Below are 12,609 nucleotides of genomic sequence, written 5' to 3' on the forward strand. Positions count from 1 at the left end.
AAAGATACATATATATATATATATATATATATAACTTCTTGATACATATTTCACATTTTTCGTTTATTATTTTTTCTTCTTTGTTTTCTTCTGTTTACTTTGATATTCTATTCTAGACTTTCCGTTCCTGAGGTTATTCGGTTCAACCGTAGCGAGTACAAAGACGATGTTGGGATAGATGAAGAGGTTCAAGTTGGTCCTGAGATTATGCACATATATCAGGTATATGGAGTAAAACATGTTCGTCATCCCTGGTTCATACTTTTTAATTCATTATGATTCCTGGGACAAAATTTAATGAACAGTTAGAAGTAGTTGAACCATGTAGACTAAATTGAACTACTTCTTGTAGGAGTTAATAAAGAGGGGAGGGTCAAAGGATCGAGGGAGGTTGTATTTTCAAAGATAAATTAAAATTTCCAGGGTTGTTTGGTCTTATTTTGCATATCCCTATATCTTTATAACCAGATGTTGGAAATGTTTTATATTTTAAATTTAGACTATAGACTCATAGTTAGAAATATCAAAGGTCTACGACATCGGGTTGAAAAAATTTATGGATTACAAAATCAGAGTTTGTGGCAAGAACTCAGTGTCAGTCCATGTATCTGACCTGCGATGCTTGCCGTCAGGCTTACAGGCTTACAGGCTATCGCACTACCGCACTATCGCACTATCGTACTATCGCACTATCGCTGGAAACTTATCTACTTTAGCTTATACACTTTTCTTTAAAGCTATTCTATATTCCCTTTAAAGTTATCTGTTATCCTAATAACATGTTGAATTGAATGTTATGAAGAACAACAAGTTCTAATGTTGAAACTTTAGGTTTTTGCTTTAATCCTGGAGATTGCTTCGTTTAAAGATATTTTCTTTATTTAAGTTTCGACATTTCCCCCATCCATTGTAAACCCCGGGTTCTGTTTGTGTCTGCTCCATTTCTAGTGTATTGGGGGAATATGTCAGAGCACACATTTCAAATATATTTCTTAAATACTTACTTTATCCACACAGATCTACCTCACATTTTTCACACATTTTTTTGGCTAATCATTGAAAAAAAAGCGGAAAACGCATATTTTCTAGTTATAAATTCTTTTTTAGAAACATTTTTTAAACCCTGAATGTAAATTTCAAAATCTACAAAGTTTCCATTCTCCACGGACACTTAGAGAATTTAAAACATTTTTGTCATTCACTAAATTTAGTTTTTCAACTCCATTCACTAAGTTAAAAGTTTCCAAAACAATTCAAAAGTGAGTTTATTTTAAATATTTTGCCGGACAGTCGGTAACACAGGTGCAAACTTGGGAATCGAAATCAGCTTTAAAGGAATTGAGTCTTTGCCACAAACTCAAATTTTAAATCTCTATATCTTTGCAGTATGATGTTGTAAACCTTTGATATTTTAAACTTAGATAATTTGATTTAACAGAATTAATATTTTGAAATATCTGAGGTCTACGACATTGGGTTGCTCAGATTTAGGGATCAGAAAATGAGAGTTTGCGGCAAAGGCTCAATTTCTTTAAAGGAATTTTAAACGATTTTTAAAGTTCTTTTTTAATTTGAACATAGTAAATTTACTTGTTATCTGAATAACGATGGTGTAAATTTTGCTTGTTTTTATGTGGAAAGGTGCAAGCCGTAACTTCTTTCTGACTCGTTTTAGTTGTAGAAATCAAAGAGTATAGGCCACGAACACATTTTATCATTTTTGAAAAGAAATGCGAAGATATCTCCACAATCATTTATTCTTCATAAGGTTTTTTATAGGTTAGATACTTTAATAAAGTGTTAATTTTACTTTCTAATTGAAGAGTCACTAAAGATAACGTGAAGGATCCTTTTAAAAATTAAAAAATAGTTTTAATTTATGGCGAGAATTGAAGATTTAACATGAAGAAAGTACATATTTGACGAGTTGAAATATTGAGATAAACAGGTTGTTTTGTAGTCTACTTATATTCCCTTTTAGTTTCACATTGGATATAATTCATTATATAATTATGCACTTAATTACTCTATAATGACTTGCTTAGATTCGTAGGCTTTATTTACTGCCTAAAATTTAGTCTCATTTAAAGCAATTATGCATTTAAACTCAGGCTTTATCTAGCTCTGGGTTGGGTACATCTTGTTAACTGAAATTATGTGTGTAGAACATTACCAGAACCGAATACAAAATATGTTTTTATTTATGAAAATATTCTCTTTTTTTCTCCTTATATATATTAGGACTACTGCACCCCCTACCTATATGTATTAGGACAACTGCACCCACTACCTATATATATTAGGACAACTGCACCCACTACCTATNACATACTTTCCCTCTACTAGTACAGGGTTACCCACAATACCCACATACTTTCCCTCTACTAGTACAGGGTTACCCACAATACCCACATACTTTCCCTCTACTAGTACAGGGTTACCCACAATACCCACATACTTTCCCTCTACTAGTACAGGGTTACCCACAATACCCACATACTTTCCCTCTACTAGTACAGGGTTACCCACAATACCCACATACTTTCCCTCTACTAGTACAGGGTTACCCACAATACCCACATACTTTCCCTCTACTAGTACAGGGTTACCCACAATACCCACATACTTTCCCTCTACTAGTACAGGGTTACCCACGACCCATGAGACTGTAATGACGATTGTAATTATTGGGCATAGAAACAAATTAATTTACATTTGCTGGAAATCCCAAATATATAAAAAATAAACAGTGTTAATTCCTTACAGTCATCTCTGAAGTCTCATCGTTTGTTGGTACCCCTGTATAATGATTCGTCAGGTTTTATACTCCCATTCACCTCCCCCTTCTTTCCCCCTGTTGTATATAGTTAGGAACTGAATAACAGGGCGGTTTTCAATCTATAATCCTACTTTTTACCAAATATTAAACCTTTATGTTGAACCACCAGGGTGGATAAATATAACAGAATAGGGGTGATTTTTAAAAGATAAGCGTTGTTCTTTGTTATTGTTTTACCAACCTATAATATAGTTATTATAGGTTGGTAAACTAAACATTGATTAATAGTAGTAGGGTAGACCTCCATATGAGTTTGATGATGTAAGACCTGTAGTGTTGTGCAATTGCATCCTATCGGATATGTGTTTTTTTAACAATTAAACCTTAAGAGGATTGACAAAAATCTGCAAAGTTTAACATATTTTAAACTTATATTTTTTGCTTGTTTGTTTTTATTATATATCATGCAAAATATTGCCTCTTACAGAATATATGTATGAGCCCATGGGACCGAATTAAATGAATTTGAGCTAGGTAGCTGAACTACATACAACCGATTCAGATATTGAATCACCGTTTCAAAGTTAAAGATTCATGAGGATTTGAATCAGTGATTCAGGATTTGAACTGGTGGGTAGTTCAACGACTTCTCCAATTCATAAAATTCGGCCCCTGGACAAAGCAAAATAATTGTTTGTTAAATAACAGTTTTTAAAGAGTTTAATGAAAACAAACTTTTGGAGCATTTATTTTAAGATTCGCAAAATTTCTCAGATTTGAATAGATCAAAAAAAACCTTGAATGTAAAAAAAACGAAATAGGATGCTTAACCCTGCAGCAAGATGAAGTGTAAGTCAACTTTTCCCAACTCATCCAGTGCATCATGTGTTTCATCCAAACTTGGACCTTTTAAAGAGATATTTTTCTAGACTATTTCAGTAAATAATATCACGAAGCATGCAACATTGTCAAAATATCAAGGATTTTCTGTCCTTCATCTTGGTAGGAAGTTTCAAAGAAAAATTAATAAATCATGTTTGTTGTTAGATGTTAAATAATGAAAACACACTTCTAAAAAAGTAAATATCTAATAACTTCTTCTATAGAAAAATTAACAGAATATTTTCTATTGTTCAAAATATTAGTTTTGAAATATTCTTGGATTAAGTTTAAGAATTAGATACAGGGATACCCACAAAGAATGAAACTTTAATGACAACCTAAAACTCTGAAAATATGACAATTGGAAGATTAATTTTGAGTGTCTGCCTTATTTTTTTAATGGTTTACAAAATAATTAAGCACAGAAATAAGCTAGTTTTGACCCTAAATTTGAGAAAAGGGAATAAACAAATTCCGTACAGTCGTCTCTAAAGTCTCAAACTTTGTGGGTAACCCTGTAATCTATGTAATACAGCTCTTCTCTCATGTACAGAGCGTTCCATATCATATTGGATTATCTCCCAGCTTTAACGCCAAAATACGATCATAATACTCGAAAAACCTATTTTTTTCTGCAAGCAAATTTTGATCAAGAATTTTTATAATTATCTTATTAGAACCTAAAATCGCAATTTAGAGCTGAAAAAGATCTAATATTATGTGGGACACCCTGTATATATATTTGTATATATATTTATATGTTAGCTATAGCTGGCCAAACCGTTGGACCAAATTGACTGACATTTCACGGGCAACGCCGGGAAATATAATAGCTTACTTTATTTAATCCACAAACATTTTATTTTTGTTATTTTGAAAAAGATGTTTTGAAAATGTCTTTTTCTAGATTGAGAACCAGGGTCCGAGTGGTATTGAGGCAGCTGAGGTTTATATCCTCTGGCCTTCTCTCCGTGAGACTGAGGATCCTCTCCTCTACCTGACCTCTCAACCATGGGTTGAAGGACCTGGAGCTTGTCAGTTTGTTACAGATGTAAACTCTCTTAATATCAAGGTACTAGCTTCTACTCAACAGAACTGTTTATCTTTATATTCAGAAAAGGGAGTTTACCATATTGTTGCTCGTCTGTGCTGTAGAAATCTATTAATAGTTGTCTAAAGGGTGTAAAATATAACCCTCATTCTCATCATTCATATAAAACTAAGAAGAAAATATTTTACATAAACGAAACTTTCATAATTTTTCAAAAAATATATTAAAAAAAGTGTTGAAAAAGTGTTTATTTGTTTTCCTAGTTTTACATTTGATTACTAAAGGTTTCTTCTTCGTTTTTATCTATTATCTATTATCTTTATCTATTATCGTCTTATTTTGTAGGTTTAAAGGTTCAATTTTGATTTGTTAACAACATCACTCTTTAAGGGAAAGAAATTGATCACTTGACGCAAACCCTAATTTTCTCTTATGAACATATCTTTGTAACTTTAACTTTTTGATATTGTAGAATTCGTAGTTAGAAATAACTATAAGGACTTCTATATCAGGTGGTGAAGATAAAAGGGTTAAGAATTTGGAGTTTGTGACGAGTCATTTCCTATAAAGTAATTGAGCCTTTGCCCTGAAATTGTCTAATACCCATATCTTTGCAACCTGATGGTGTAAACTTTTAATATTTCGAACTCAGATTATTTAATCTAACAGAATGCATAGCTTCAAATATCTAAGACCTATGGCATTGGGTTGAAAAGATATACGGATTAGAAAATCAGGGGTTGGGGCAAAGACTCCATTTCCTTTTGAGAAATCGTATATTTTTGAGACACTTTGTGTAAATAAAAATATTTAGATTAAACCCTGGTTTAATGTTTGTGTATCATTTATAACAACCTATCTCTGAAACCTGCATATTCATTATTAATTACAATTACTCCAAGTCCCTGGAAGATGTCTAATATATACAGATACACAGAACTGATCTAGAATTTGAAACCTATTTCACGGTATATATAATATATATACTCCACTCCGAATATTTTGGTCTAATATCATCCTATAAAGTTCGCATCTACTGCCAAAGGGTGAAATAAAACTCTAGTATACGCATTTCAAGGATACATTGGCATTTTGGCGTCAGGGGGTTAAACCCATCTGTGCCTACGCATTTAAATATGCATACGCCCAAAGTACATAGACGCATTTTTACAGAGACATACAATTTAGACAATTCCAACTTCATGATGAGTTCATTTTGGCAAAAGTGAAATTTCAACCACTGTTATAATATACACATTATACAATTATATATATATATATATATATATATGTAGTATTTCAAATTTTTTAACCAACTGAATCTAAAAGAAAACTACGGACAGATACATCCATACATCCTATAAAATTAGGTGCACAATATACACACTGCAATACATTCTGTAATCAACGTAGAAAAAGTACAGGACAGAAAAGAAGTATACAGACATTAAATCTATACTTGGAAAAGGTTTTCGAATTATTGCAACGCGACGCCCCCCCCCCTCTTCAAGAACGAACAACTTTTTACTCATACAAATCCCTAGTCTGTAATTCTTGTATTGTTTTTACTACGTGACTGAGGCAAGTGTATTAAGTTAAATAACTTGCTCGCTGTATTCCAATTTACTGAATTTTTATCGATGAAGGGGATGGGGGAGGGGGTATGGAGTAAGGTTAAATCTATAGAAGGAATTGAAGGTTTAGTTTTAAATATCAAATACAATTTATCTTAAGGTTGATCGCTACCGGCACACCTACTCCCATGTGAAGGAGCTGGAGGAGAAGTACAGGCACCAGGTTAACTACACGGAGGAGGATATACTGGAGCTTGAACCCGTCCTAAACGAGAAATCTGGGTTCGGATACTCCAGAAGAAAGAGAGACGTTGATACGGAATTTCTCTCCGAGCTGAACTGCGGCCAGACCAAGTGCACCTTCATCTCCTGTGTTATCGGGCCCCTGGAGAAGAAAGGATTCACCTTGATAAAGATCCGATCTCGGCTCTGGGTTCGAACCCTTGATAAAATCAAGAGGAACGATGTCGAGATTTCATCTAAACTTGTTACTAAAGTGACAAAGCTCCCATACGGAGTAAATCCTGAATACCTCGGGTTTAAAACTCATCACGTGACAACTCAGGTATAAATCTTTCATTATTTCTGACGAATCCATTTAGATTTTACTAAATACTTCTACCTCAAGTTATTCAATATTCATATTTCAATATTTTGAATATCAATGTTTTCCTAAGATCGCTTATCAGTTATTTGTATGACTTGTGCATATGAAAGAACTGCAGGTTTTTATGAAGAAGAAATTAAACCCGTTGAAAAGTCTTACCCCAAAGTTACTTCATATCAGACTTTAAATATTTCTAATTGAAAATTTCTTGTATTTCATCAGACCTTGAGTTAACAATCTTTAATTTTGATCTGCTAGGCTGAATTTGTAAACAAGGTTTCTTCTCTACCTAGGTACTATCCCTGGAGATGGGAGAAGGAGGAAGTATTCCTCTCTGGATCCTGATTCTTGCAGTTCTGGCCGGTTTACTCTTCCTCTCCCTCCTAACCTATATCCTGCACAGACTCGGATTTTTCCACCGACAAAGACCGGACGAGTATGATTATCAAGCTACTCTCCAGGTATAAGTTATTACTGGTGACATAAGATAGGACGGATGCGTTTTGGTTTCTAAAAATCTGGATCTAACACACTGAGATAGAGTATTCTTGCTTCCTATCCAACATAGAACCATGAGAAAGATAAGGTTCATATATAGACTTAGCGCCATTAGGATGGCAGATGTCACTTCTAATATTATGCAACTCGACAATTATTGCGCTAAACACATTCCCTAGATTCTTGTAATTTTTAAGATGCATCATGAGTTAGATAAACATTTAAACCCTCTGAAGTAAAGACTGTTAAAAAGTAATCTAAATAACTAAGCCCCCCCCCCATTGCACAATAAATCTTGAACTTTGAGGTTGGGTTAATACTGTGCTTAGAGTCTGAAGGTAGTGTTTATAGCACGGAGTAATTAGATTATATTTCTCTATTCTACACATTTTATTTCAGGAGAAACCGAACCTTGGTAAGGAGAGTAAAAACCAACTTGTTGGACAGAACTCTCAATACCATCTTCTAGCAAGTACACCCAATGGTTCTAACGGCTCCAACGGATCGGCCTGGGACCGTTCCAACACGTCCAATGGATCCGCCTGGGACCGTTCCAGAAGTTCTTCTCAGAGGTTTAGTAACACTAGTGTCAGGAACAGTACGAATAGTTCAACTATTTACTATCCAGGACAGAGACATCCTGATATGCAACCTGGAGATGAAGCGTTATAATAACTTATTATTATTTATTTAGAAAAATTATCTTTTTTGGTTTAAAGTATGGCTGCAAGGAATCCAGCCTAGTGAACCTGTCTCAAATCTCAGTGTGCCATTCTTAGAACCAGTTCTCAACCATCACAATTTATCATGCAGTTATCTGATCCCCTGTACTGTTTATGTACAGTGTACAATGTACAAATACGTGCATTTTCAGCTGTTGCAGTACACTAGCTTTACATTTGAAGTATAGACAAGAAAACAATACAATTGTGTGTTCTGCATTGTATTGTTCTGTACAATGTAAAGTGTACAGAAATGTAATATGTAAATTGTACACTTCTCCAAGTCTAACAAGAGCTTGACAATGTGCCAGTGAATCGTAAATTTAGAATAATTATTGTTAACCAAGGATTTTAAATCAGTAAGATAGAAAATTCTTTTTTATATGTTTTTAAAAAAATGTTTAGCATTGTGCGTAAACATTTTTAATTAATTTTTAAATAATGACTTTTTTATAAAAATTTCCCAAGTTTTGTCCTATTAAAGCGATCGGAATTCTGTCAATTCTTGATTGTTCTGAATACCCAGTTGTTGTAAAATTTTAATTAGATGTAGAAAATTCAGGGGAGAAAAGTTCGATAATTTGGAACTGTTCCAAGATTTTTAAAAAATTTCAGATTTAATTAGAGTTGCAATTTTTTTCTAGCCTAAACTCTAAATGAAAAGTAGACTCTCTTAAAATCGTTAAAATCCGTGTAAAAAAATATTTAACCTTTCTCAAAAACCGGGTCTTCGAGTTGGATATAAAATAGAGTAAATTGATATTAACATTTTCTTATCGAAACAATTTTACACAAAAAAAAACAAGATTCTGCAATTTATCAAGCTCTCAAAAAGTTCCAAATATTATGTTGTAATTAAAATGTTTAAACGGTTAAAGTGGTTATAATCATCAAAAATCATAATTTTTGATGTTTCCTGAAGAATCGAATTTTTCTCCTCTGATACTGAAGGTTGTATGTAACCTCTAGTTTCTACACTGTGATGTCTTGGCTGTGATATTGATATTCTTAAAACGTTAATAAAAAATAAATGTTTTCCATTCTCGATTTTTAAAAATTTATTTCTGTGGATTAGCATTTCATCCTGGACTAACCAGGTTTACCTCTGTTCGGATAAACTCACAGACTAGCTGTACTCCAGCAATCTTTAAACTTACGCTTCTCTTACCTTTTTATCTATAATGTATCTGGTGACAAAACAGTTTATGTTAAATTGGTCAAATTGTGATCTAAATTGACATCCAGCTGGGAAAAGGTCCAAACCGTTAATTTAGTGTGCATCTATAACTGAACTCAAGAAATTGACTTAACAAGAACCCCTTTCTATTGATAAACATGACATTAGATTATTTTTATAAATCCCGTTTTTTTTACGCATCCTGTTTATCTCGACTTTTTATCACATTGACCCCCACAGCAGGTCCCACACAAAACGTTGACCCGTTCGGTTTAAACCGTGTCACATGATGTATTTTTCGGGAGGAAACAAACCAGTTTCAAGGGCAAATATGTACTTAGGACGGTGAGACCCATAAAATAGTGGAATAGGACGACGACTCACTCAAGTTGTAATTTTGTCTTAATCCAATAAGCATGAAACAAACAAATTGACCAGTGTAATCAGACCCAATTTACATAATTAATAAGGTAATTTTCAAGCTATCGGTAAAACTATTTGCTTTTTTCGCAACAACAAAAATACATAAAATTCCTTAAATCTAGTTTTCTCTTTTTTCAGTTTTAAGGCGCCAGATTGATTTTTAGGCCAGATTTAGTGAATTATGCAAAAAAAATTTAACCGCGTAAACTAAGTCACTTCTTTTGACCTTAAATTGGCGCACAATTAAGTGGTTTGACTTAATCTATGCGGTTCAACTACTTCTAGGTGGACACCTTTGAGATCCCATGATCTACCAGTATTCATAGTTTGAAATATCAAAGGACTACGACATTGCATTGCAAAGATGTAGATATTAGAAAATAAGAGTTTTTGACAAAGATTTAATTCCTTTCAATTATCCGTTCAATTTTTGTAGACAGTATTTCTAGTTAAATCATGTACATATATTTGTATGTACATGTATACATAGTTAGATAAAGAGAGTGTCTGCATGTACATTGTACATTGTACATTGTTCGACAAATAGCTTGTGTAATGTACATAGTTAGATAGAGAGTTTGTGTATTGTACATAGTTAGATAGAGAGCTTGTGTACAAGTACATAGTTAGATAGAGAGTTTGTGTACATGTACATAGTTAGATAGAGAGTTTGTGTAATGTACATAGTTAGATAGAGAGTTTGTGTACATGTACATTGTACATAGTTAGATAGAGAGTTCGTGTACATGTAAATAAAAATACTAAGAATACGAAGCTACAAGAAGACATAAAATTAGTGACTTGTAATCCTTGGAGAGAACACTCATTAAACCTGTCATGCATTTAACCATAAGACACCCATACCCGGATATTCTAACCGAACCCGAACCTTGAGATTTTTATATTCTTTTCTTGAATAATTGTTTTTACATGAAGAAGCCTATTTGCTCCCCCCGTCATATTTATGTCATGAAAAGAGAGGTCGAGCAAAAAGTTTGTTTTCTTTCTCCAACTAATTCTTTTTCAAAGTTTTGATGTGTTTTCTTTAGCAGAGTTAAACAAACAAACATCTCGTATATCTTGGATAGATTAGACCGGACAGTTATTCAGTAGTATAGATAGGACAATGACAGATACAAGACTATATACTGATCATTAAACCTATAGGGTTAATCTTTACCATTGTAGTAACTGCACAATTATACTTTTACTGCATTGAGTACATTTAACAAATTAAACAATTCTTAAACTTTATCTATTTATCTATGCATTCACAAATAACACTTCAAAACAAAATAAAAGATAAGTTCTTTTCCAACTTTAGAATTAAATTTAACCACTTTGAAGTTCTAATGATCAAATAAACTCAAAATTAAAGCTAGAGAGCTTGGAATTAAAGAAAGATATCTTGGAATTAAAGATAGATATCTTGAAATCAAAGATAGTTATTTTGGTATTAAAGATAGATATCTTGAAATTAAAGATAGATATTATGGTATTAAAGATAGATTTCTTGGAATTAAAGATAGATATCTTGTAAATAAAGATAGATATTTTGGAATCAAAGATATATATCTTGGAATTAAAGATAGATATCTTGGAATTAAAAATAGATATCTTGAAATTAAAGATAGATATCTTGAAATTAAAGATAGATATATTGAAATTAAAGTTAGATATCTTGGCATTAAAGATATGTATTTTAGAATTAAAGATAAATTGATCTTGTAATGGAAGAGTAATATTTAAACTAACTTGATTTTAGTAAGCGACAAAAAAACCAGTTTCCCATTGTCAACTATGAATAATTAAAGATGTGTATAAAGAGACTGAAAATAAACAGGAAAGATGTTTAGGACATAGAGGTAATGTTAACTATGTAAATAGATAAATAATATCGTTCTAGTAAAGACAATGAACTACAGGAGAAGCGATGGAGGATTATCTGAAAAGTTTTTAAATGTATTTGAAAAGATTCTTGTACTTATTTGAATATTAAACTAAAGCTCTGACTAGTTTCTAGTACGGAGAAGGGTTGGGTGGACAATTAGCAGGTTGAACCCTAGTTTGCTGGTTCAAGGATTCATACAAATACTTGAACCACGCCATTGTGCTTTGGACCATTCATAGTCGGATACATAGAGATACATAGAGATATACCACTAGGATACATTGAGGTATACCACTAGGATACAGAGAGGTATACCACTAGGATACATAGAGGTATTCCACTAGGATGCATACAGGTATACCACTAGGATACATAGAGATATACCACTAGGATACATAGAGATATACCACTAGGATACAAAGAGGTATACCAATAGGATACATAGAGGTATACCACTGGGATAATATATATTATTATTCTAAGTGACTCATATGAGCTCTGGGAATTTAAAAACTTGGCCCAAGATGACTCAATCTAAAACTATCCTGTATTTCTTAGAATTGGATTCATAGTAAAATCAAGTTAGATATTTTATTTAAAAATTGAGACATTTGGGTTCTTGAAGATATCGCCATTTTCTTTAATCCCTACTACACCTTGAGAACTATTGATATAAATCTGAAAATTCCGGAGGAGAGAATGATTGTGACAGTATCCTTGTATCCCTAGTATGCTGGGACCCCCAGGAGGGGGGGGGGGTAGGAGAATACAATGTTTCCTTTTTTAATCTTTTAAATGTCAGTGTTTATCTAGGATTTGAGCCAGATATTCTTAGTCACATAAACACAAAACATACTTTTCCTGTCAACATTTCTTACTCCTCTTGTCGCTCATTATCCTCCTTCTTCCCTTTCTTCTCATTATCCTTTTCTTATTCTCCCTATTATCCTTTAACCCTCCACATTATTCTTTCCTCATTCTCCTATTATCCTTTTTTTTCTTTCC

General features: G+C 32.8%; 1 protein-coding gene across 1 annotated transcript in view; it reads left to right on the forward strand.

Moving 5' to 3' along the window:
* The window catches only part of LOC111695212 (integrin alpha-PS2), a 28,012-nt gene extending 19,514 nt beyond the window's left edge, over nucleotides 1–8,498 (forward strand). Inside the window, exons 16-20 of the mRNA XM_023464438.1 lie at nucleotides 117–222; nucleotides 4,569–4,733; nucleotides 6,447–6,851; nucleotides 7,187–7,354; nucleotides 7,791–8,498. Coding sequence (XP_023320206.1) covers nucleotides 117–222; nucleotides 4,569–4,733; nucleotides 6,447–6,851; nucleotides 7,187–7,354; nucleotides 7,791–8,063 — 1,117 coding nt within the window. The 3' untranslated portion in view covers nucleotides 8,064–8,498. The remainder of the gene's footprint in view (nucleotides 1–116; nucleotides 223–4,568; nucleotides 4,734–6,446; nucleotides 6,852–7,186; nucleotides 7,355–7,790) is intronic.
* Nucleotides 8,499–12,609: the final 4,111 nt, after the last annotated feature.

The sequence above is a fragment of the Eurytemora carolleeae genome, unplaced genomic scaffold (genome assembly GCF_000591075.1).
Source record: "Eurytemora carolleeae unplaced genomic scaffold, Eaff_2.0 scaffold173, whole genome shotgun sequence".
Taxonomy (NCBI): Eukaryota; Metazoa; Arthropoda; class Copepoda; order Calanoida; family Temoridae; genus Eurytemora; species Eurytemora carolleeae.